Source organism: Jaculus jaculus, chromosome 3 (genome assembly GCF_020740685.1).
Source record: "Jaculus jaculus isolate mJacJac1 chromosome 3, mJacJac1.mat.Y.cur, whole genome shotgun sequence".
Taxonomy (NCBI): domain Eukaryota; kingdom Metazoa; phylum Chordata; class Mammalia; order Rodentia; family Dipodidae; genus Jaculus; species Jaculus jaculus.
Window position 1 is genome coordinate 106,248,610 of NC_059104.1, and position 27,075 is coordinate 106,275,684.

At 39.7% G+C, this 27,075-nt stretch overlaps 1 protein-coding gene across 1 annotated transcript in view; it reads left to right on the forward strand.

The window, feature by feature from the left end:
* Rdx (radixin) overlaps window positions 1–14,458 on the forward strand; it is a 101,138-nt gene extending 86,680 nt beyond the window's left edge. Inside the window, exons 15-16 of the mRNA XM_045144938.1 lie at window positions 10,912–11,005; window positions 13,827–14,458. Coding sequence (XP_045000873.1) covers window positions 10,912–10,978 — 67 coding nt within the window. The 3' untranslated portion in view covers window positions 10,979–11,005; window positions 13,827–14,458. The remainder of the gene's footprint in view (window positions 1–10,911; window positions 11,006–13,826) is intronic.
* The last annotated feature ends 12,617 nt before the right edge of the window (window positions 14,459–27,075 follow it).

Sequence of the window (27,075 nt, forward strand, 5' to 3'; positions counted from 1 at the left end):
CTGAGGCCAACCTGGGGCTACAGAGTGAGTTCCAGGTCAGCCTGGGCTAGGCTACAGTATAAAAAAAAGAAAGAAAGAAAGAAAGAAAGAAAGAAAGAAAGAAAGAAAGAAAGAAAGAAAGAAAGAAAGAAAGAAAGAGGCCAAGCTATCCAAATAGAAGGAACTACATATGCAACTACATGAAGTCACAGAAAGACTTGCTGCAACTGTCCATACTGAACCATGTAGGGTTGGTTCAGCACACAGTGTCGTCACATTCTAGGAAGCCATGAGGGGATGAGGTAGGCTTGGATCTGTCTGTGATTTGTTTTTAATAGAAAGCTTAGGCTTGAGGTGCTGATGGAATACCCAATGAAATTTCTCCAGGAAAAATGCAGGAAGAGCAACAGTGACTTTAGTCCAGAACCTTAGGAAACCCCAATGAGGCCATACTGCAAAGTAGGAGAACCCTCAGGAACAAACCACATGGGCCCCACAGGACAGAGAGGTGACTAGTACTGCATGATAAAAATCACTGTGTGGCAGTTACATTCATTGGTTTGGAAAATACAGGCACTAAAAAGAAGATTAAAATAGTCGCCACTTAGTATAAATATACAGTGTCTTCTGGAAATCGTTTCTCATGACACTCCACATGATTGTTATGCCCCAGAGGACAGGACCATGCTCTTTCCAGCTGAGTATTCTGTTGGCTCCAAATGCTTTAAGCTGGCACTCTGGCACATGTCTCACCGTGCACATCTGGCCAAGTTCATGGACCTCAGAAAGTGATATTTAGCTTACAGATCCATTTATCACATGAACAATTCAATTGCTTCAAACAGTTTGATTCAGTAAACATTTATTAGATGACTAAAGTTAGGTCATGAGGATTCATAGATAAGTTAAAACCTCTGTAATCTGAGGAGGAAGTGGAAGAGTTAAGAAATGGCTCTGATGGGTAAATGAAATGCATGGGAAGAGCTAGGAAGGATTGTCTTCTTGTCACCGTCACAAGACTAGATGTTAGTGTAGTTGTCAGTGCTCATCCCTTTGGCTGTTGAGTGGTGTCTCAATGCTGGCTTACACAGAGGCCTTGGAATATGTGAACACATAGCAAAAATATCCAGCATTGGAATCAAGGGTGTCAGCTGAGTGAGCAGGTTGATGAGAGTGGGGACTGAAGCCAACTCCAGAACCAAGTGTGGGCCAGTGTTGAGTACTGGAAAATGGCTTTGGGCTATGGGTTAGAACAGTTAGAATTTTAGACTATTTTCAAAGGCCTTAAGAGAGATTAAGATGTATATATTCTAAAACCACTAGAGAACTTGAGTAGGAGTCCTTCCACTTATTCATTCCAAGCACTGTGTACTAGTAATTCAGGACATCAAAGTGACTGAGCCCTTGCCCTAACTGACTGTAGAAAAAATAAAAGCTTTCAATAAGCAAAATAATGCAATTATTAAATGTTACAGATTTTATTACTAAGCTTGACCTACGAAAAGAATTTTATTTCTACCTGAACTATGAAATTACAAAATAATATGAGGATGATAATCATAGTTTAAGTCAGATGTGTCTTTGTGAGGAGGTAACTTAAGAGTTGTTAGCTGAAGGAAGAGAAGTGCTGGTCCCTTTCATTTAACTCTGGATGGGTGCAAGTGCCAAAAGGATCACAAGAATGCACAGTAGGAGGCTCTGCTGGGGGAGCCATCTGGAAAGACTGCAAGGATGCATGGATGGAGTAATGACTAACCTGGAGATGGAACATGGCAGCTCAGAAGACAGGAGGCCAAGCGTTGCTATACCTTCCAAGGAAAAGCATTAAGAATCTGCAAAATTCTGCATGTCAGTTATTTCAAAAAAAACCACAAGCTCAACAAAATATGCCTGCCTACAAGTAGAAGAAGTTCCCCAGACACCAATATACGGTCTGTGCTGCAAAGCATTCCAGGCACAGGGAACAATATGTTTAAAAAAATAAAAAATAAAACTTCTAAGCTCTCAGAAAAGAACAGAAGATGTGATGCTCAAAAGCTGACTGAACACAGAGGAGAGTGCTGGGAGGTGAGCTTGGAAAGAGGCCAGACAGCAAGGAGCTTTCTAAGAAATGGTATGAGCCCACCGGATTAAGGCTAAATGTCTATTGAGTAGTTTGGTTCTGGAGACCACGATATTATTCCAAGAGTTAAGCCCCAAACCAGTCATTTCAACAGAAGTTTTGAGGATAGAAGGTGCAGTTGTACTGGGACAGTGGAGCAAGTTTAGTTGGTCCAGTGCTTACTCAACGAGCAATGCTTCGGACTGCATCTGCCTGAACAGGCCCCATTGCCTAGTCCATAGAAAGATATCATGCATGGAGGCTACAGGTGACTTTACAGGTAAGTATATTCCATGCTACAAAGCAGAAACTTGGCCAAAGACAGACATAGTAGCAGAGTATGCATTTGGATTTTGGTTTGCTTTGAAGTGTGAACTAAATATCTATGTCCATATTATCCAAATATAATATATGCAGATCTACTGTGATCTTTCTACTTTAAATCTCCTTTAGACTTATCTTGTCTGCATACTCCCAAGTGAATGTATCTTTTAATTTAGAGGCCAATTTACGCTTACCTGGAGGTCAAGGCTAACTCTGGAGAACCAGGTTAATTTTGCCCCTTGATGAGAGTTGTTAACTCCAAACCGCCCAGAACTCAGCTTAGTCTTCAAGATGAAGTGAATAGGGCTTAGATTCAGGTTGAGATATGTGACTAACTCTTGTAAGGGAGAGAAGCCATCATTTTATTGTCTGGTAAAGTTCCCCAATTCAGAAGAAACTGTTCTTATAGAAATTATATCAGTTTAGAAAGGGAAAAAAAATAGAGAAGTAAAGAGGGAGATGGCTCGAAATAGGCTTTTGCAGACAACCAATAAGTGTTCAATACAATATTTCAGGACTCAGACAGCAGGTCAGGAATAGGAATTGAACTCAGTCTGGAAAAAAAGTCTGGAGTTTGTTGATAAGGGGGCAGAGTGCCAGGGAGGAAAAAGGCCTCAAGGGAGGTCTGAGATACAGCATTGAGACAGGCTCATAGTTTCAGATAACCTGCCTAAATATCTATCTGTAGGAGGAGAAGACTAAATTAGTTCTCAGAACTGAGTGTGATTTTTCATTAAAACTCACCTGTCAGTTCTTGATCCTTTATTAGAACACTTGAGAGAGCATAACTGATGACATTTGCCAGATGCTCCGTGTGGGTTGCCTGATTGCCTTACAGATAAATGTGGATCTAATTTGACCTTATGATTTTTTAAACTACAGCATTTCCACCTGTGGAATTATAATGAAAATCACATTTTAAGAGAAATTCATTACAGTAACTTTTAAATTTATAGATGCTATGAAATTAGAGTGAAGATGGGAAAACTTTGGAATCACTGATTGAGAGATGAGCACAGATGTCTATGAGAACATATTGTTTCTTTTATATTGGGCCCTTAACTGTTAACTTTTCCTCATATATGGTTTCATTTAGACTTTTGAAATTTGAATAATTCAAAGACTAAAGATAAGTGAAACCAAATTCCCTCCCCATCCACTGTAGTAGTTTTCTTCCATTACTTTCTGTTTTAAATACTTGAACAAACTAGAGATTGCACCCATTCTTGCTCTCTCTGTCAGTCTATCTCTCTGTCTCAAATAAATAAAATATTTAAAAACCAAACAAACTAAGATTGCTTTATCACAGGGTTAGGGAAAGAATTGTGTTTAGGAGAACATATATACTTCTCCTAAACACAATTCTTTCCCTAACCCTGTATGTATGCACATATATACATGTATACATGCACATACATCCATATAATACTGTGTTAGTTTGAATGTATATCTTCACATAGACTCAGATGTTTTATGAAAGCTTGTAACGTGAATTTCTAGCTGGTGGATGGCAGAGGTGTCATGAAGAAGATCCTGGGGCCCAGTCCTAAGGTGTGTTTGGGGGAAGATCTAAATTCAAGCTCCACAGGTGTAAGAGAGTAGTCTGAGTTCTGTTGGGGCCACTGCTGTTTTGCTGCCAGTTTTTTGCTTGCTTGTAATGCCGGCTGTTTGGTTGTGCCCGCTTGGATCTGTGAAAGGGGGGCAATTTCTTCCACCATCAATGGAACCTCCCCTAGATTTGTAAGCTTCAAATAAATCTCTTCTATAAACTGTGTCTGGTTTAGAAGTTCATCCCAGCAACATGGAGATGACAATAAAAATTTGGTACCAAGAATTGGAGTGGTTCTTGAAATAAATCTGACCATTTGGATTTTGGTCTTTTGGAATTTTTGTGCTAGAAGAATGGGACAGAACTTGGTATTTAGAAGTAAAGAAACCTTCCAGAGAAGAAACCATTTTTTATGGACTATTCTTGTGAGAGTTTGAAAATGCTAAATGATGAGAGAATTGTATTTGGAAGCTTTGCTTATGAGCATTCAAAGGGGAAGGAAAGAAAACAGAGAACTTTGTTGGAACTTGGATACTGGCAAAAGTGCTAGCTTTGTTCTTCCCAAGCCCTAAGATTTTGATCAAGGTTGAATTTAAAATTAATTTGACATGATTGGCTGAAGATATGGAACTGAGAGGTATGAAATTTAAAATTGGAAAAAATTCAAACAAATGTAAAAGTACTGATACAGAGACTGGTTTTAGGTTACTGAAGCTGCTATTGTCAAACATATTAGCAATCTTAAGGAAGATGGCCCTACTACTTCATATTGAAAAACTGGAAAGAATGCCTAAGGTGATTCCAACCAGAAAGAATGGTAGAAATGCAAACTTTTGAAAGGAGATGACAGAAAGGAAGGAACCTGTTCTTCAATGTCACAATTTATTTCATGCATGGATTAACAATATGTCTATATCGTGCATACCTGGTATTAATTTTGAAAGCATGAAAGATGCATGGAAATGGTCATAAAATGCACACAGTTCCAGGAGCCACTGCTAAGGTGCAGCATATAGAACAAGACATGAAGTCCATGATAGAGACCAGCAAAGCCATTGAAAGATGGAATGTGGTTTGCAATGGAGACCCAAAGGTGTTTTAGATATGCCAGGACTGTGAAAGGGTTACCATGGAGCACTGTTGGCTTAGGATGGAAGTTTTGCCCAGCTAAGTCTAGCTGGAGGGGTGGAATTGAAAAATCCAAAGACTGTCACTGGTCTCTGGTTATGGATGTTGGACTTGAACTGCAGATGTGTGATATTTACCTCATGGTTATTGATTTTACACTGGTCCAGTCTCTCCTTGTTATGCCTTATAGCAGTGGAAATGTTTACCCTGTGCCGTGATGTGCTGAAAGTATGAAACCTGTTTTTGATTTTGCAGGACCCACAGTTGAGATAATCTTAAATCTCAGATGAGACTTGGGACTTTGGAACAGTCTTAAAATTGATAGACCATGGAAACCTTTGAATTTGGACTGAATACAATTTACAATGTGAGCTGGCTATGAGTCTATTGAGAACCAGGGGAAGGAGGTGGTGGTTTGAATATATATCCCACCATAGACTGAGATGTTTAATTATAAAAAGCTTATAAATTGGATTTCCAGCCATCTGGCTGGAAGAGGTATCACAGGGGTTGGATCCTGGGATCCAGCCCTAACGTGTGTTTGATGGCAGACCTGAATTCCAACCCAGAGGTATAAGACAGTAAGTAGTATGAGCTCTGGTGGTCCATCTGCTGTTTTGCTGCAGGTTTTGTACTTGCTTGTAGTGCGGGTTGGTTGTGTCTCTGCTTGGACATGTGAAAGGTGGTCAGTTTCTTCGCCATCAATGGAATGTCCTCTGGATTTTTAAGCTTCACATAAATCCCTTATTCCCATAAACTGATTCTGGTTTGGAAGTTCATCCCAGCTACATGGAGCTGACTGCAACAAATAAATACATACACACACACACACACACACACACACACACACACTCACACGACAAATATGTGGATAAAGCTTTCCTTTGGAAAACAATTTTTGATGGTTATTTAGTAAACTTGGAAGATATGTATAGCCTGTAACTCAAAATTCCCTCCCTGGGTCTCTGCTATAGATACCGTATATATGAGATATATTCTAATGTAGCAATTAGTCCACTGTCAATTACTTTGGTATTCCATATTTTTACTTCATCACATCATCCTTTACTTTCCTTTTACTGTGCTAACCCTACAAGCAGTGCAGTTTTAAGTCTTGTACATATATGAACCTTACATAATTTCTTTACACATACATCTTCATCAATAGACTATGTCTATTGTACTATCACTGTTGTGAGTATATTCATTGATGGTTGTATTATAATTTATCCATTCTCCTAATGATGGCCCTTTTTATTGTTTCTGCTACTTTTAACTTTGTGCAATTACACAATATAGCCACAAATCATCCTTTTGGTAAATGTGGGAAATTGTATTTCCTTAGCAGACACCCAGGGAGGGAATTTTGAGTTACAGGCTATATATATATATATATATATATATATATGTATGTATCTTTCAAGTTTACTAAATAACCATCCATTGTTTTCCAAAGGAAAGCTTTATCCACATTTTTTTCATTCTCGATAATACTAGACATGAATTTCTGCATCATAGATAGGTTTAACATAGCCTCTGTGCTTTTAATTTGTATTTTCCTGATTACTGAATCACTTAATTTTTTCCTCTATTTATGGCATTTCATTGTCTTTTCATGTTTAAAATAACTGACTTGGGGCAAAGGAGTCTGTTTTGTATTAGCAACTAGCCTGTTTTTCCTGTTGCCTGTTTATCTTGGTCAATCTGTATAGAATTTCTTTATATTGTGGTCACTAGTTTTCTAATATTTAAATGTTTGATGGGTATTTTTTTCCATGTCATATCTTTTCCAATTTGTATGCTTTTTTTTTTAAATTTTTTATTTATTTATTTGAGAGTGACAGACACAGAGAGAAAGACAGATAAAGGGAGAGAGAGAGAATGGGCGCGCCAGGGCTTCCAGCTTCTGCAAACGAACTCCAGACGCGTGTGCCCCCTTGTGCATCTGGCTAACATGGGACCTGGGGAACCGAGCCTCGAACCAGGGTCCTTAGGCTTCACAGGCAAGCGTTTAACCGCTAAGCCATCTCTCCAGCCCAATTTGTATGCTTTTTGATGGATAAAATTTTTAAATTTTATTTTAGCTTACTCTATCTCTCTCTATATTTTTTTTGTTTTCTTGGAGTGTTTGTCTTCTTAAATACATCCCTCCTTCCTGGAGATCAGAAACATATTCTACATTTTCACCAAAAAGTTTTTTTTTCTTCTTCTACAGGTTAATTATTTTATTTTAAAGTCTTTAGTCCAGCTATAAATAACTTTTGTGTAGTCTGGATCAATCCAGGTTTAGTTTTGTTTTTTATTTTTTCCCTTGTATGATGCCTAGTTGTCTTAATACTTTAATGGCTCAGTCACTCCCTGTTGGTCACCATTACCACGCCTTTCTTTCTTTCTTAGTTTTTCAAGGTAGGGGTCTCACTCTAACCCAGGATGACCTTGAATTCCACTATGTATTCTCAGGGTGGCCTCAAAGTCACGGAGATCCTCCTACCTCTGCCTCTCAAGTGCTGGGATTAAAGGCGTGCACCACCACTCTGGGCTTCCATGACTTTCTTATTTGTTTTTTTGCACTGGGCAATATGTCTATCTTGGGTCAGTATCATTCTGTCTTCACTACTGCATTCTTTTCTTTTTAACAGGCATAGGTATCCAGGTTTGCTTTTTGGAGAAGTTTCTCCAGTTTACTTTTACAAGAAATTTCCATTTGGGGCTTCTTATTTCTTCTACATATATCTCAGAATTGATTTAAGTTGGTTGGAGGAAAAATGTTTTAGAGGCTTTTGTTAGGAAATGTGTGGATAGGTAAGTTTGTGAATAAATTACCTTTTACAATATTAAGCACCCCTCATTATGATTATACCACCTTGACTTATTGTAGTCATCCTTAATGTCTTTCATTAAATTTCTTAAATTTTTGCAATAAGGCCACATTTCTCTTGTGAGATTTATTATTAAGATTCTTATTTTACAATCATATTTTTGTATTGGAAAATAATTGCAGACAGTATACAGAAATACAATTGATATTTGTTTACTGACTTTATATTACAGTACTTTGATAAACTCTTGTTGTTTCTAATAATTTGCCAAGCCTTTGGGGCTTTCTTTACAATCATTAGTTTTTATTCCCTTTACTTATAACTTTTTATCTTTCTCATTGGGTGACCTGGCTAGACATTCCAATAAAATGCTGAGCATAGGTGGTGTCTCAGTCCTGATTTAAGCAATACTTGGAAACATCATGCCACCAGATGTGTTTGTTTCTGGCATTTGAGCTTTATCAGATTAATCAAGCTTCCTTTTTATAGGACTATCCATATTTTGTTAAGAGGTTTATTTTCAAAATAAAAGGCAAATGTCAAATTTATTCAGTTCAATTCCCATGTATATTTGAGATTGTGTGTGCTTTACATTTTTCTTCATTAACATACTGAACTAAATAAATTTTCTAATATTAAACCAAGTTTGCATTCCTGAAATAACTTGATATAATGTATGTCCTAGCCTATAGCATGGTACTCTACAAATCCAGAGCCACCAGTACTGTAACCATCCTGTCCACCTGATCGAATGTATCTCCCCCTCCCCTCCTTCAGCAGTCCTTGTCTTCAAAGTGGTTTAATCCCATCACACCACCTGGTGGCAAGCTTTATAATTTCTGCCGTAGCTCTATGGTTTCCTTTCTGTGCTATGGCATGTAGCAGCTTGGTTGTCAGTGCAACTGGCTCTTCTAGATTTTGTTTCATTCTTGTGCCTGGCCTTTATCCAGTTTACTCCCCATCCTTCTTTCTTGTAAATTTTCTCAGAATATTCATGGAAATCATTCTCTTTTCCTCCCTTTGTCCCTTTATAAGTCTAAATCTTTAATCATGGAGAGAATGGAACTGGTGACTAAAGAAAAAATACAACTATACATTTTGAAATGACACTTGGTACTGAAGGAGGATAGGAGAAAACCAGCAACTTTTAAGTAGTTTCAGTTAGAGACTGAGGCCCTCAGAAAACCAGAAGATGCCACCACACATGTCTCCTCACTGTGCCATAAAGAAGGGAACTCTTGGCAGAAATGGAACTCCGGTCTGATCAAGACTGATCTAGAACGCCCCCTACTGTTCACGGTCTAGGTCGCTCACCCAGATCTACCAAGGGGGTGCTCTCATAAACTCTAGGGCCGCTACCTGTGGTAATTTCCTTAAACTTGGAGTAAACATGAGTGTAACTTTCTTCATCACTCATTTCTTCTCTGGATTTCTTGGTCTCTGCTTTGATATTTTCTCTGTTATTTTCCTTGAGCCTAATCCTTTGCTTTCTTAACTTCCCCCCTGCAGGAAAGCACATGACATGTGTGTTCCTTCTACTCCCTATACAAGCTTATAAATTCTATCTTCTATGTGCTTGTGGCCCTGTTTCTTACATTGAAAGCCTCAGTTGAACTCCCCTCCCCATGCTTGCAGCTCTACTCCAGTTTTTCCCCAAAACCTCAATTTTTCTTAAATGAACCTTATAAACTATGCTGTTTTCACATGAGAGTGTGTTTCCTACTTTCCAGGTATTTATGACTCTGCTCTAGCTTTCTTTCCTAGGTTCCAATCTCCCTTAAATAAACCCCACAATTGATGATTTCTCCCTAAATGAACTTAATAATAAATAATTTATCCTTCTTGAGTCCATCTTTATCAATTCTTTGTTAAAGGTAGTACAGAACCCAAACTTGGGGTTCATAAGATTGGGGGATCCCTCATCAATCCCAAAAATACTACATCAATACCACAAAATGCCAACTTTGCCAACCTTTAAACCCCTTCAAAATGTTTACACATCTCCTTAAAATGTCCATAGGTTTTCAAGAGTTAATCATCATCTAATTAATTCTGGCCAGTTTAACAAGCTTAAGTATTAAAGGAAAATTATAAAACTTAATGTTTTATTACTTCTGTGCTTTTATTATCAGCTCTAGCAATTACTGCGAAGTCAGTTTTTCATTATGGGTTATATGACTGGACACAAAGCCAAGGTCTCTTAGCAGTCTTTAGGGAAACAGTCCCACAGGTACTGACTTGCAATTGCTTAGCCCACTAGACCAGGAAAGACTAAACAGGATTCTCTCAGTTTGGGGCTAACTGTGGACAGTTTAGCAATGCTTTGCTGACTTAATCTTGACTTGTTTTTGCTATCTCTAAGGCTATATATCTGAAAACTGGCAGAGGGGTAAGATTAAAAAAAAGGCATATGAGAAAAAGTGAGGATGAGCTTGATCTCTATGGTCTCTACAATGTCAGTGTGGTTACAGGAATTTTTGTTGTTGCTGCTTTTCTTAACTCCACTCATCAGTGAACAAGGGTCATACTTTAACAATTTGCTTATTGAAAGATACCAACTCTTGACTTCAAATTAGGCACTACAAAACATTTTGGGCCCATTAAGCTAGTTGCTACCTGAAAGACACTAACAGTGAATGCCTACATTAATCAAGAGGCAACTTGAAAGTTCTTATTTGGAGACCCATTATTCTTATGAAAGTGATTAGTCTGGGTAGAGTTCCCAAAGCTCTTAGAGGATTTCAGTATATGTTTCAAATGGAAATTTAATTACTAGTTTCTTCATTTTTAACAGTAGATTTTCAAAGGTGAATTTTGAAAAGAGATGTTAAAAGTTAGAAAGGAAATTAGTTTAGCAACTGAGTCACCCAGTTGGCCCTACAGTAACCATGGATAAGTAACCAAGGTATTCCTAGCATCTAGAATAGCTGAGCAGACTATCTTCCCTTTGACTTTCTTCAGTGCTTTATTTGCATCCATGCCTTCTAATCTCTTGATGTCTCTTTTGAAAGGTGGGGACCCAAACTGTATGCGTTATTCCAGATGCGCTCTTGCCAAAGCAGCATAAAACAGATGTAACAGGATGCAGTCCACTTCCCTGGTGAGGTAAGTATAGCTAGCAGCTGCTGCCAGGGCAAGCCCATGCTCCTAGAAGGGCAGTGCAGATCCTCACCTCCTCAAACCCTATCTGTTCATTTACTGGCCAGAGCCTTTAATGACTTTCCAGTCCAGAGAGCTGAGCAAGCGTTACCCTCCACCATCCTACCTCCTGCTGCCTACTTCTCAACAGTCTGTATCTCCTGGGCTCTGGACCACTCAATGTTCCTCCAATGTAATCATTTTGAGGCCAGCTAGAGTTTATGAACATAAGACTCTGCCTGTAATCTTGGTGAACTGATTAGAAGCACTCTTTTAGGATGTTTTTCTTTTAAAATTTGTGAAATACCCTCTCCATGAAGAGTTAGATTAGAGTATTATTCAAACTCACACATGACACTTGTGTTCTGTTGAAAAGTTTTTGTTTTATTTTTAAAATAAATAATTTTAAAAAACAGGCCTGGAGAGATGGCTCAGTGGATAAAGTGTTGCTATGCAAAGCATAAGGACTAGAGTTCTGATACCCAGAATTCACATCAATGAAGGGTGGGCATGGTGACCACTTATAATCCAAGCAGTTGAGGGGCAGGGACAGGAGACCTTCAGGCTTTATGACTAGCTAGATTGTCCTAATTGGCGACCTCTGGGTTCAAGTGAGGGACCCTGTCTCAGTAAATAAAGTGGAGAACTATCAAGGAAGACACATGATGTCAACCTCCAGCCATCCCATGCACATATGCTACACACACACTCATGCAAAAAAAAAAAAAAATCAGCCATAACATACCTTGTATATATGAGTAGAATTAAGGAGTTGATTCATAAACCAGAGTAATGATGTATTATCTACATACCTCAATTTGGTAATATTTTATTACAAGATGATTTGCCTTGATAACAGGTCATTTCAAATGGCTGAATTTCTCTGGCAGAGATTACTTTGACCCCAATTATAAATAAAACTACAGTAGTGCAAGGTATCTTGGATTTCATGATTGGTACATGTGGAGGTTGCCCAACTCATTGGTCAGACCTTTGTTGAATGTGGCTCTCTAGATAATACTTTCAGATGTGGCATAAGTATTCATTACAACAATAGTATTGTTTAATTTGAATATAGGATTATATGTGCTCAGATAAGGTGTGGAATTTTTAGAAATGACTTGGTTTTTGAGCCTTGTATTTTAGATTGCTATGAAAGAAGGTTAAGATCATGCTAAAATCTGACATGTCTTGACATCACCAAAACTGTCACTTAAAAGCACACCTGCCGTCATCTGCTCTCCCTCATTTTGAAAGTGGTACAGCTGGTTGTGAATTCATAGAATTTAGCTAGTCTTATTCCTGGTATTGGAACAAAAATCCCTACTTAAAAAGTGTTCCACAGATTGCTACAAACAATATTCTCACATATTCATCTCTCAACTCTTCTTCCAATGCAGAAGTTTATCCTATTTTGTTTGTTGGTTAATGAAAAATCTACACATTACAATTTGCCTGATGTTTTATATTTTTTTCCTCATTGGTTCTCATCTGTTAATGCATTTTCCTAGTAGAGCGACTCTTTAGGGAGGCTGACTTCAAGCTATTGTTGTCAGAAGCAGAAAAAGAAAGTTTCCATGTGAGTCACCAGAAAACTCAGGCTCAAATGACAGATATTTTGAATTTGCCCAGAGATGAATTTATGAAAGGAACAAAGGCGAAGGCAATTGCCTCATCATTCAGCCTGAAATGTCATGTAATTCTCAGCCTTGGAATAGTTGATTATCATATCATTGGCCCAGGAAAAAGGACGAGGATTTATTCCTGCCCTTGTACTTCTCTCTCCCTGGCACTGTTTGTCCTGTCTGTCCCATCATGGGGGTCTGTGGGATTCTGGTGGTGAGAAATTAGAAGTGGCCTACAAAGCCACAGATAGGGTGCAACTGGCTGGCTTATTTAATGGTTGAACTCCTAGATTCTCAGGATCAGACAATATCCAAATGATTGTTCAGTCCCAGAGGCTGGCACAGTCTGTTATATTTAAATCACAGGCTTCTTTTTTTTTTTAATTAATTAATTTGTTTGAAAGGGAGTGGGAACATGAGCATTCCAGGGTCTTCTGACCCTGCAAACAAACTCCAGACACATGAACCACTTTGTGTCTTTATGGCTTTATTGGGTACAAGGAAATTGAACCCTGGCGATCATGCTTTGCAAGAAAGCAGCCCTCAGATCACAGACTTATTGCTCTCAACCTTCAGACCTTGTCTGTGAGGTTCTGGTCTGATTTTTAGCTTAAGAGCCCATGTTAGATCTGACTTCAGGTTTCTCGCTCCCGGGTCCTTGAAATGTGAAGTGGCCTGAGGTGCACCAGTAGAACTGGTTTAAGTAAGATTAACTCATTCCTCAGGTGCACACACCCTGAAGTTTTCTCATCCCTTCATCCCCCTCTGTCTCTTCTCTTTCCCTCTCTCTGTATAACAAAGATCTGTGACTAAGGCAAGGTAGGCAGGGTGTTTATGCTGTAACTATATATCCACCGCATCATTCTGGGTTGGAATCTTGCAAGATCTATTGTGCTAGACTCCTTTTGAAGCCCTAAATAATTCTCACCAACTCTGAAGTCAGTGTAGAGTTTGTGGAACCCCCTATATTTTGTTAGTTTGTGTCTCAGCATTTCTTCAGCAGCATTCCAATTCCTTTGCATTCCCTAATATACTCAAGTGTTGCTCATATTCTCCTGCAGAATGTGAAAAAGACATTAGGATTATGCTGTTTTTGACACATTCTGATAATGTTTGAGTTTTCTTGTTTGATCTTCCTGTTGACTTTCTGTGTCTTCATGCAGGTCCTTTGGCGGCTGACACATGGTGAGCTTTAGGATAAGGACATACCAAGACAACCCTGGGTTTCTGAATCTGTGCATCCTTCCCTCCCCAAGTGTGGAATCTCGTGGGAACTGGGTAGATCAATCCTCCCTCAGCAAGGGCTCTTGCTGATGGTCCTCCCCTCATCTGTTTGCTGTTGGTTTTCCCTGTCTTGTTATTCTCTCTTTACAAACGCTCTCCTTTCCTAGGGACAGACTTTAGGAAGATGAATCAGGACTTGGGACACCTGTATTACACCCTGTAGTCCCTAGTTCCATCCACCACACCTGTCTTCAAGACACCATCCTCCAACCAGATGCCTGAAGGCATCAGTTTATGGAAACCCACTTTTTTTTTTTTTTTTTTTTTTTGCATGAGTAGCTTATAAGGAGAAATTTATGGAGAGAATTTTCAAGAATTTTCCACTTTTTAGATAAATGTATGCAATTTATTTTTGGCTTTAATCTGAGAGCAAACTCAGTGATATACAGCTCTTTCTATATATACTTCTGTGGAAAAAACAAAAATTGATGCAACATATCCCCTGCTATCTGGGCTGTTTGTATAATTGTATATAAATGTAGCAATAAATATATTCTAACATCATCTTCAACCTTGCTTTCCACTTGATTTTGCATCTTGGTGGTGGGCAGTAATGATCACACTTTCACAGGATGACCTTGTTGACCAGTAGGGCCTGCATACCCCATCTCGGGTTCTCATCTTCTCTTATTTCACCAAGTAAGTGTGAGTTTGAAGCTGGATAGTGTTTGGAGAAAGGGTTGAGAAGGGTACAGTGGCAGAGCTGGGATGTGAAGCAGCATTACTAATTCATGAGATGGCATGGGTCCTGGCAGTACAGGAGGTTTCAATGTCCAAGGCTGGAAGCATTGGATAACAGTTTGTGACATGACTCACTTACTCGGGGCAGTCACTCTAACATCCTTTAAGCACATATTATGACTGAGGTGCTTGCTGGGCAAAAGTAGACTCAAAGGACTTTTAGAAAAACATACAAAATATGTCCTGACATAAAAATTGTCATCTGTTGTTGATAGCTTTCAAGGGTACTAAGTGAGTCTAGTTTCTTTAAAGACAATCTCTTACATAAGATGCATAAGTAGATAGCCTTTATGTAGCAAATCTTTGCTTTATATCAGGGAAATGTCTTCAAAATTGTATAATTCATTTAAAGTATTAGTTATCAGCATTTTTATAACTTAGAAGATAACCACATGCCTTAATGTGGTTTTTTATCAAATTGATTTGTTGTACTTCTTAACATGACTTTCCTTGGTCATAAGCAAAAGTTTGCATAAACAAGACAGGAATGCAATGGAACCCAAAGTTGGAAAATCCTATGGTGTTCATAGCACTCAAACATCTATATTTTGTGTTAAAAATTATATATATATATATATATATGTATATCCTTATTTCTGAAACCTTTCAATAGATTCATCATAGAACCTGACCTTCCAAGGCAAAACAGTGAGGTTGCCTTCCAGCAGGCTCCCTGGAATACCAGTTTTCTAAACAGAACTGTTCTGGCTTGAACAAGTGAGTATTATAGCAGAAATGATTAGAAAAGAGCCAGGACACATTATCAGCTGCTTCTGACTTTAGTGCAATAAGAGATAATCCTGGTAAAGATAAGAAGAGACTTGAGTATTCTGAACTCTCAGGCTAGAGGGGGGAAAGTAGTGATAAGCCCTGGGCATTGTCCCTTGGCTCTGCATAAATTAATGAGAATTAGTGGCTGGAGTGTGGAGCAGTCTGTCTAGCATCTGATTAGTCTATTGTAAGGTTAGGTGTGTGGACTGAGGGATTTCTATATCTAAGTTTCTAAGTTTACTTTGTGGAACATCTGTCTTTGGAATAGAGAAGGAAGTCAATGTGCTGGTTTGAAGGTGGATATATTCTCCCACAGACTCAGATCTTTCATTAAGCTTGTAACTTGTATCACCAGCCACCTGGCTGGAGGAAATGTCACTGGGGGTAAATCTGAATTCCAGTCCAAAGCTGTGCAAAGCAGTCTGGGCTCTGGAAGATTTTGTGCTTGCTGCTGTTTGATTTTTCTGGTTTGGGGGTTGTTTCTCTCTGCTTAAATGTATGGGAGCAGCTTCTTCTGCCACTGATGGAACTTTCTCCTGGATCTGTAAGCCTGAAATAAATGATTTCTTCCCATAAACTGTGTCTGGTTTGAATATTTATCCCAGCCTCATGAAACTGACTACAACAGAAATTTGGTACCAGTGAGTGTTGCTGAGATGTATCTGAACATGTGGATTTTGGTCTTTTGGAACTTGTTTGGACTTGGTACTTATAAATGCAAAAGCTTCACAGTATGGTAAGCCACATTTTATGGTCTATTCTGCTGAGAGTTTAAAAATGTTAAATGCAGAGAGAATTGTATTTGGTGGACTTGGTTATGTACTTTTAAATGGGAAGGTCAGTGTATTAGTCAGGGTTCTCTAGAGGAACAGAATTACTAGAATGAATTATTTTAAAAAGGGAATTTATTGGATTAGCTTACAGTAGTCCAAACGTTGCAAGTTAGCTAATCTCACAATGAGAGCTTGGGTTTGGTTTTCTGCAATTTGAGCCCTGTTCTGGCTAGAGAGGAGACTCTCCTCCAGGGCTCCCTTAGAAACCTTCAGATCATGTATGCGGGTCTTAAGCTTGGAACTTTCCTTTTTGAGCTTGTGCTGTTCCCTCAGTAGTTTGTCCAGAGATGCTAAAAGCAACCAACCAGCCTCATCATTGGTCTTACTTTTCCACAAATATTCAAATGTTTTAAATACAGAGTCACTAAATTCCTTGCTCTTCACAAGACATGAGTCAGGGTCAGCAAACACATCTATCTCACGGAGTTCTTTAAATAGTTCACACCATGGATTATTAGCGCTCTCCTTAATACCAGTAGGGCCTTTAGTAGCACTGAAGTTGGAGCCAACCCCAGATAGCACTAAGCCCACTAGAGAAATCCATACTTACAATTCTGTTTCTCTAGAACCACTTCTGGTACCAAAATCTGTATTAGTCAGGGTTCTCTAGAGGAACAGAATTACTAGAATGAATTATTTTAAAAAGGGAATTTATTGGATTAGCTTATAGTAGTCCAATAGCAGTTGCAGGCCTGAGAGTCACTGAACCTGGTAGCTGCTCAGTCCACGTGGCTGGATGCCTCAGCAGTCCTGACCCGGCACTGCAGATGGCGTCAGAAAGCCTGGAGGCTTCCTGAGGAGCCGCTGGGTTTTGATCCACATGCGTCTTCAGTTGAAGTTGGTCTTTAGTCCGTATTGGTCTTCAATCCACGCTAGAAGGTAGGGAGCAGCTCCAGCAGCCAAGTGGAAGGAAGGAAGGAAAAAAAAGGGAATTCTTCTACTCAGAGCTTCCTTATATTAAGTCCCCCACTGAGCAGGGCCGCCCACTCTGGGGGAAGGGCTCACCCTGGGAGAAAGACCTCCTCCTTTAGTTGATCCTTCCTAGAAGCAGCCTGTGGATTACTAAACAGATCAAGTTGACAACACTTTAACTATCACAGTCAGACTACAGAAAACTTTATTGGATCTGGGATACAGGCATAAGGATTAGCTGCATTATGCTGCCCATGTCCAGAGCTCAATAAAGATTGAACTTGAAAGTAGTGTGAACTGATGTGCTTAAGGGATGATACAGAACTGAAAGATACAGCATATAAAGTTGGAAAAATTCAAACACATTTAAAGATACTGACACAGAGGCAGGTTTTAGTTTCCTGAAGCTACTATTGTCAAGCAAATTTCATCATCAAGGATGGTCCAATTATTTTACATTGAAACCATGGAAAAATGCCAGAGGTGATTCCACTCAGGAAAGACTGGATGGTAGAAATACAAACTCTTTTGAAAGAAGATAGCTTTAAAAAAAAAAAAAAAGAAATCTGCTCTTTAAGGTCATGATTTATTTCCTCCCTGTATTAGCAATATGGCTATGTCTTTGCATGCCTAGTATTGTTTTTTGGTAGCATTAAAAATGCATGGAAGTGGGTCATAAAGTGCACATTGTTCCAGGAGCCACTGCTAAGATACAGCATGGGAAACAAGATGATGTCCCTTATTAGAGACCAATGAGACCATTTAAGATGGACCATGGTTTACAATGGAGACCCAAAGATGTTTTGAGCATACCAGGACTGTGTAGGCATTACCATGGAGAGCTGTTGGCTTGGGATGAACGTTTTCCCTGGCTATTCAGCCCAGATGGAGGGATGGAACTTGGAAATTCAGGTACTGTCATTACTGGCTATGAATGTTGGATTTAAACTACAGATTTTTAAAAAATAAAATATTTTTATTTTTATTTATTAATTTGAGAGAAAGAGGGAGGGGGAGGGAGAAAGGGAGAGAGAGAGAGAGAGAGAGAGAGAGAGAGAGAGAGAGAGAGGGAGGGAGAGAGAACAGGCATGCCAGGGCCTCCAGCCACTACAAAAAACTCCAGACACCTGCACCAACTTGTGTATTTGGCTTACATGGGTCCTGGGGAATCAAACCTGGGTCTTTAGGCTTTACAGGCAAGTGCCTTACCTGCTAAGCCATCTCTCCAGCCTAAACTACAGATGTTTGATGTTTACATTATGGTTATTAATTTTGCATTGGCCCAGTCTTTCCTTGTCATGCCTTAAACAATGGAAATGTTTACTTTGTGCCATTACATCTTGGAAAATGTAACTTGTTTTGATTTTACAGGACTCAGAGTTAAGAGACAGTCTTGACTGTCAGATGAAGCTTGGGAATTTGGAACAATCTTAGAGTTGGTGATATCTATCAGGACCTTGGAAGTTGGACTGAATACAATTTACAATGAGATGGTCATGAGTCTGTTGGGGGCCATGGATGGAATGTGGTGGTTTGAATGTGAATGTATGTCCCCATTAGACTTAGGTGATGATTTTCTAAGCTTGTATGTTGGAGGGGCTGGATTCTGGAATGCAGCCCTAAGGTGTCACTGGTGGTGGATTTGAATTTGATCTCAAAGGTGTGCAGAGAAAAGGAAAAGGTGTGCAGAGAAAAGGAAAGCAAAAGTATTGAAAATAGGGTGCAGGGCTAGTTGGGAAGAAACAGGAGGAGTGGAAGGTGAGAGGGTAATGAGGGTGAATATAGCCAAAACTATCAAAAATATAAAACAGGGCTGGAGAGATGGCTTAGCGGTTAAGCGCTCGCCTGTGAAGCCTAAGGACCCCGGTTCGAGGCTCGGTTCCCCAGGTCCCACGTTAGCCAGATGCACAAGGGGGCGCACGCATCTGGAGTTCGTTTGCAGAGGCTGGAAGCCCTGGCGCGCCCATTCTCTCTCTCTCTCTCTCCCTCTATCTGTCTTTCTCTCTGTCTCTGTCGCTCTCAAACAAATAAATAAAATATTTTAAAAAAATAAAAAATATATATAAAACAAAAATTATAAAAGAAAAAAAATGAAGCAACTTTTCTTCACTACAAGCTTCTCACAATCACCAACCCTGGAAGTGCCACAAGGAGTGCCCCCTGCCTGTGTAATCATCCTGATCCAGTTCCCCTTCTGTTCAGGAGGAGCAAAGCTCATGGCTCATCTCCAATTGCTAATAGCCACATACCTCCTTCTGTATAGAACTCACACTCACACACTTATCAGCATGTGACCCCCTGACCTGGCACCCACCCCACATTCCTTTGCCAGAAGGATGACAGCTGTGTGATTATAAAGGAATCTGTTCTTAGATTACCCTCTTGGGAGCTGGCTGTCTGCAGGAAACCCACAGCTCCTTCACATCTTGGTCTTACAGAGACAGCCCTAGGCTCTCACAAGGAGGGCATTTGGGATTTTGTGGTAGGCAGGAAGCCCAGATACCCCTAGCACAAACTTCACCAAGGCTTAATGTGCATCACCATCCCACCTGCTAATTATTTTGCTTCATTGCTCAAGTCACTCAACAAAGCAGTTCCCATTTAACATGCCTCACCATGAAAGTTTGTTAAAAAAACATGTTGGGCTCCATTCCAAGAATTTCCGATCTTGGATCAAACATTGGCATTTCTAGAAAGTTCTCCAGTGAGACTGTGGCTGCTTCATTGGAGACCACATTTAAAACCCAGGAGCAATTGTCTGAGGGAAGAAGCTGTATTTATTGCTCCCCTCAGAAGCCACAAGAACCAAATGTTCTCAAGGCTGAGTCATCTGGGAGACTTTTACTAAGCCCAAGCCAGCAAAACATCCCTTGGTCAGTATGAATAACTCCTACAAATCAATGTCCTCTTGTTGCCTACGGCCTTAGGGATAATAAGCACATGGTTATGGATTATACTAAATTCAGTCGGAGTAGAACACAAGATGAATCAGTGTCAGCTGTACATCAGTTCTAAAATGGTGATTTAAAACAGAACCCAGCTCTTCTTTGATAAAACTGTCCAGAGCACTGCACACAGGTAAACATTTAGTGAGTTTATTTTTTGATGGCAGAGCTAAGCTTTTCATTTAATATAAAAGTCAAATATTTGTGGATTATGGAACAATGTGACAAATCCTCACAAATTGAGTGCATTCATGGAGTATGCAGGAGACCAAAGACAGAGGCTACCCCCCAGGTGTGGGTCTCAGACCCTGCGTGGGGGCCTTATGCCAAGGGGAAGTACCAACCTGAGTTAAAATGCAGCAGACTTGTTTTGCTGGTGCAGTCTTTCAAGATGTCCTCTTCAGTGTTTAAGTCTCTTCTTCTCAACACACTCAAGAATTCCTAAAGCTTGTTTTCATCCTAGCCTTAGTGACAAACACCTCACAATGCAGTATGGCTGTACCAGCTGGGTGTCCACACCTGGACTTCCCACCCTGAGTCTTCCTGCAAACTGCCTCATCCCAGAAGAAATGCCTTCCTTTCCTCGCATTCTGTTTCTTGGCACCCACAACACTTTTATGAGGCCCTTTCCTACTGGATGCTTTTCTGGGGCATCTTGTCCCTCACTGTTTTCCACCACTTCAGCTCTCCCAAGTAACAGTTGACTCTTTTGTTAAATGTCCTACTCAGACCTAGTCACACAACCGTTAGTCCATTTAATTTTATTATATTACCTGACATAGGTACTTTTAGAAGTAAAGCTTATTTGGCTTACAATCCTTGTGGCTGGTGGATCCAGATATCCTGGCTCTCTGGTCTTGAAGAATCCCTGACTATCCATCACAACACTGCAGGTAAACAGAAAGAAATGTGGCATCTGGCCAAGTGAGGAAAAGGCCCAATTGTGAAGGTGAACTCACTTCTTACCATCCTGCTCTCCAGGTCCCATCAGGGCCACAGTGGGGACCAAGCGTCCATTACAAGAAACTCAAATCATAGAGTGAACATCTCTAACTCTGTTAGAGTCCAAAGAACTGACATGTTCTTGAGTTTTTGAGGGTCAGGTCAAGTCCCACCTGCACCTTTCCTTTTGGACACGCATGTATTCTCCTCTCCATTGTTCTATAGTATGTTTATTCTATATGTACATGGGGCCTTAGAGAACATGTTTGGAAACATCTGTTGGTTAAGACTATGTGGTACTGACATCCAACAGAACTAGGCATGCTGCAAACATTATCCAATGCAGGAGAGACTTAACCAGCCCTGAATGCCCACACAGCATGGTTACCAGATCCCAGCCTCTGCCCCCATGCCCTATCCACAGACTGTGTCACCTATGCATGGCTCTGCCTTGGTTCCAGATAGGCTGAAATCACAAAGGAAAGTAGTTAAGATGGACAAGGGTAGATCACAGACTGTGGCTTGAGTGCAAAGTGACCAGGTTAGGAAAAGGTCTGAGTGGTATCCATTCACAACACATCCCCAGCCTCAAAAATACTGAAGATAGTAAGCTGATGGGGCCTCTTACCCCAGGAGTCCTCCTGCACAAGATGCCTCCGAGTCCCACATATTTCTCACCCCTTTTGTTCTAGTTGGTTGAAACAAGGTGAAAGTAGCCTCTGAGTTGAAGTCACAGTCCTGATTCATCATGTCAGTGTGCAGGTACATGCACCCGTGGTCACTGAGGTGCAGCCAGGCACATTCCAAGATCACACCCAGAATGGAGCAACTAATTCAATGGCTGCCTTCATGGAGTGTGTATTCCATAATAGAGACGAGCAATACATACAGAATACATTATATGGTGATAAACACTGTGGATGAAACATGGGGCTCATCAGAGAGGAAATGCTGCAGGTGTGACTTTACACTCAGAAAGGTTTCATGGAGGTGATGTCTATGCAGTTATCTGTAGGGTTTAGGTATAGATATATAGATAAAGCCAGGTAGATGGGTCCTCAACTTCTTCTATTTGCAAGGCAAGCAATTCGTTTAATTAAGCTATCTCCCTAGCCCTCCTAAATAGCTTTCTTAAAGAACAAACTTCAGTGTGGCACAGGGATAGAACGAATAAAGCATTCCGTGGGAATCTGCATGAGTGACTAACCCTGTTCTTTTTCAAAGGATAAAACCTGGTTATTTGATGGAGAGAGTATGTGGAGGGACTGCATCTGGAAAGATGAGGCTTTTAATTTTCAAAAAACATGTAGAAGTCAGGCCAGGGACAGGAACAAACACTTGCTGGGCAAGTTGCTCTGGGCCAGGAGTGTATGATGTGTGACCATGTGGTGAAGCCCTCCTCCTATGGGACCCAAGTAAAATACCTAGTGAATTTATTTCCAAGGCCTACTTCACACTGGTTCCTCTACTATTTACCCACTCAGTTGGTGTGTTTAAACCTCCTTGTCATGAACCACAACCACCACCTCCTGTTGTTGCTAAGCCTCCCTACTTTTGTTATCTTAACTGTGGTCCAGGGCTGGAGAGATGGCTTAGTGATTAAGCACTTGCCTGTGCAGCTTAAGGACCTCGGTTCGAGGCTTGATTCCCCAGAACCGATGTTAGCCAGATGCACAAGGGGGCACACATGTCTGGATTTCATTTGCCCTGACATGCCCATTCTCTCTCTCTCTGCCTCCTTCTGTCACTCTCAAATAAATAAATAAAAACAAAAAGATCAACACAGTGAAAGTCTCAGCTTTGATGGCCCCCAAAGGCTGAAGGGGGGCCCTTCTGTATAGGAGACCAGGTCTGAACAAGAGCAGGGAAATGCATTTAAACCTTGCACTTTATATTATTTCCATATCTGGCCTCGCTGTGTCCTCCAGGGGAGCTGGGGAGGGAATGTATTTGGACACCTCAATACACCTAATTGCATGCTGAATTTGTGTAACTGGCAGTTGCTTCACTACAAAAGGTATTGCTTATGGTGGCCATTGTCAGGACATTGCAAGCTAAATGAGTCCTTTCAAAAGACACCTGAAAAGGGTCAGGCATACTGACAACACTTCACATAAATTTGCTGCCTTCCATTCAAGAGCTACAAAGGATTCTAAGGAGCCTAAGCAGAAGCTTACACTCCAAAATGACTTCTTCCACAAGAAAGAAATGACCAATCTTGCCTACTAGAAGCAGTGGGGCCTAGCTTTTCTTGTCATCCTGAGCACTCAACAGCTGGCCAGTACCAGTCTTGAGAGTTAGACCTCTTCCAAGACAAGTGATGTCTTTGCCATGACTGTTCACATATGAAGCAGTGTGGAGGATTGTGTGGTCTATTAAAGTTGAATATGAAAGGTTTCTTTTCTCCTCTGTTCTGAGGTGAAATTTAAGCATGTGCAGTTATAGTATAACTGGATTTCATTCCTTAGACCTAAATTTTTCTAAAATAACTCATACCAAGACTAGTCATTGGCCCATTCTGACTACTGTCTTATAGAACAGCAAAGTGGAAACAGAAATTCTGGAGGCATGTGAAGCCAGATTCCGATCAGTGGTTTGCCTTTAAACAAGTGCTTTAACTGCTCTTAAGTTATTTTTGCTTTGTTTGTTTTCCACTTTTGAAGTGAGGATGCTTGTTTTAGTAATTAAACAGTGCTGGGTCCTCAAATGTGACAGCCAATCTCTCCAACTTCTAGAATACCTGTTAGTAACCAGGAGATATTGAGAAAGCCACCTACTGTCACCTTCCTTGGAATGCATCCACCCACCTCACACCAAGATTACCTACTGTGTTGTGCAGACTGTAGGTTCTGGTAAGGGCCTAGCATGCCCCTTTGGGGTGTGTATGCAGGCAAATTTGCTGGTGTCACCTTCAGGAATAAATGTGTAATTCAGAGGGGGCATTCTACTAATGCAGTCCAGGCACAATTTAACTATAATATTCTGGAATGTTAACCTTTTTTTTACTATTTGTTATTCCATTTATTTTCTGATTATGATACACTGAAGAACCTTTGAAGAACTTTGCAATGTGGGTAGCAAGGAAATAGGTTCCATGAACTCCCTGAAGGTTAAACCGGTGGCCTTACCATGAATTTAACAAATTACCCTGCCACAATTCAAATTCATAACTGCATATCTATATCTAATGTCTGAACACTGTTAAGCATGTAGACTCCCCTGCCATTTACATGACCATGGCTGCCACTTACTGAACACAAACTGTGAATTTGTATGTCTAAAGGTTTCACTTGTTTCAACTAGAATTTAACTCTTAACCACCCTGGCATCATTACCTCATTTAGTGACCTCAGTGACCCGCCAATCAGTTCTCATCTAGGACTCACTGGAATAGGGGATCCTACTCTAAGCCCCGAGGCAGATAATTATATCAACAAAGTAATATATTTTTAAAGATTACACATTTAAAGGTTACTTTGAAAATCTTGATTAAGTCTTTAAAATGAAAATATTATCTAAAAAAAAGCTAAAAGCCATTCAAAAATTGAAGTACAGCCCTTACCTCTAAAGTGTCACCTGAGGTGCAGGCATAACTACAGGCAGGTACTTACAATTAACTAGCCAAAAGCCCAGGTCTAAGTATTTGGTTTTGCATAAATTCACCATTATTGTTACTTTAAACAACATCTTCCCAAAATTGCTTTAAATTATCAGTGTGTATCTTTAGACTAGGTGGGGGAGAAAAATTACTAGGTCTAGTTAGCACTGTAACCTAATCTCGTGTTCTTCTGAATGCTTAGGCCTGGGAAATTGCTTAATGAACCTCTCAAAATCAAGAGTGCTGCCCGTGTATATGCTGGGCTCCCTGACCCCTCTAAGATCATCAATAACCAAATATTGTCAACTGTCTGTACAGACAGCAAAAGTACACCATCTAAACCTGTAAGGTCCCAGCTGAAACAGAAAGGCAATGCAATGGGAGGCAGGAAGAAACAGTTGACAATTGCCAACAGCAATTTTGGGGGAAACAAGTGGAAAAGCAAAGTTTGAAAAGTAATGTAGAAAAGAAAAGCCTGCTGTATGGAATAACTTATCCACTGATGGAGAACACAAGCATTTAATCATGAAGATCATTAGAACATCTTGTTACTTGTGACAGGATCTGAAAGACAATGTCTCCATTGGCAGACAATTCTTAGAACAGCTTTCTAGAAGAGCAGAGATAAAGTGAAGATTTCGGTTTCACTTCAGCAAGAATTGGATCCCTGAAAAACACTTTGCTTCTTCAGACTAAAAAAGACTGTGGAAGATAATTTGCCCCATGTAGAATCTCTGTAAGCAAAGTAACATGTGCTGATGGAATCAGTGTCTGAGTACTGTCAGCTATCTGTAGTATCTTCTAATCTGTGGGGGATTTATAGAAAGAGAACATTTCTCTACAGTGATCTAAGCTCTTCAGCTTCAACTATCAAAGAAATAAACTTAACATTTTTCTTTATTTAATATTTGTTCTCTCTTTATAAATAAATATTCCTTATTCATGTAACTATGCTCCCCTGTTGATTTCAGCCCAACTACAAGGGATGTTGAAGGAGGCACGTGGGCTTCACAGGCATCAGTGCTTCAAGCTGGTACACCATCTCATTCCACATCACCTCACCAAATCATTACAATTCTTGTTAATCATTTGTTGTCTCTCATCATCAGGAACAGGAAGCTAACATCATCCAGTATTTCCTACAAGCTCACTGGACCAGAACCCTATTAACAGTTGTGTTGTTTTAGTTAGACACCAGAAGCCATCCCAGAATCACCCGAAAGACATACCTTAGTGACAGAAAGAAAACTCTCACCATGTCTGAGTTATGGCTAGTTATCATAGACATTTACTTTCATTTTCATAAGAATTTATTGTGGCTCTACCATTTACACTGTTGTGGAACATAGGAACGCCCTACAGAATGCCCAGAATGTCATCAACCATTGAATGCAGGCAAGCCATGGGAACACAGGGAAAATGCTTTTATTCATTGAGCATCATGCTATCATAAGAGATCAACTTGTTCATAAAACAAAAACCAACTACCAGAGGAAAAAAAAAGAATATTTGAGTATTTCCCTTGGTGGCAGAATCATGTAGCTGTTTTGACAGGGATTTCCAGTAAGACTAAAGTACTGCTTTTAGATTTGTGAAAGTAGCATTACGGAATCACACAGATCAGACACAGTTAAATACAATCACACCAATTTAACAGATATTTTCTCTAAAACATTTTCTTTATCTTATTTTTCCTATAAGAAAAGCTTGTAGGATCGACTAGGAAACTTTACTATCAGTATACAACTATTGTTTGGGAGGAAAATAGAGATCTAAAAGGACAGCAACCTGGTACACTTGCAATGCAACATCACATGTCTGCAGAAATTTACATTTGCTGGTACTTAGCATAAGAGAGATAATTAAAAAAAACAAAGGAAATCTAAATATGTTCTTTTTAAATATAACCCATTGCTCTTCAACTCTTTTCTCCTTTGAGACATAAGCTGCTTTAGAAAGATGGCAAAAGCTTTGATGGTCAACATTTTGTTGTTGTGCACCTGTACTGATAATTTAGTACATGGCTTAAGGAACAAAATTTTACAAGTTTTACCAGGCTAAATAAAAACATGTATAGACATTTTCTACTGCCAAATGGTCAAACCTGAAGTTGTGTTTAAATAAGGATCCTACGGAGAAAGTTATAATATATCACAGTATTATTGTAACAGGAATAACAGGAAAGTTAACAGAACATTATTGAAAAAAAAACAAACTAGTCATTTAAAACAATAAACACTGTTAAAACTGGAGCTGTATTCTGATTTTAAAAGAAAGTATAATGACTTAAGTGGATGGTAATTTTCACAATTGTTTAGTGATCTTATGAACATGTTATTGCTATAAAAACAGAAATAAAGCATAGTGGATGAACATGCAGAGCACT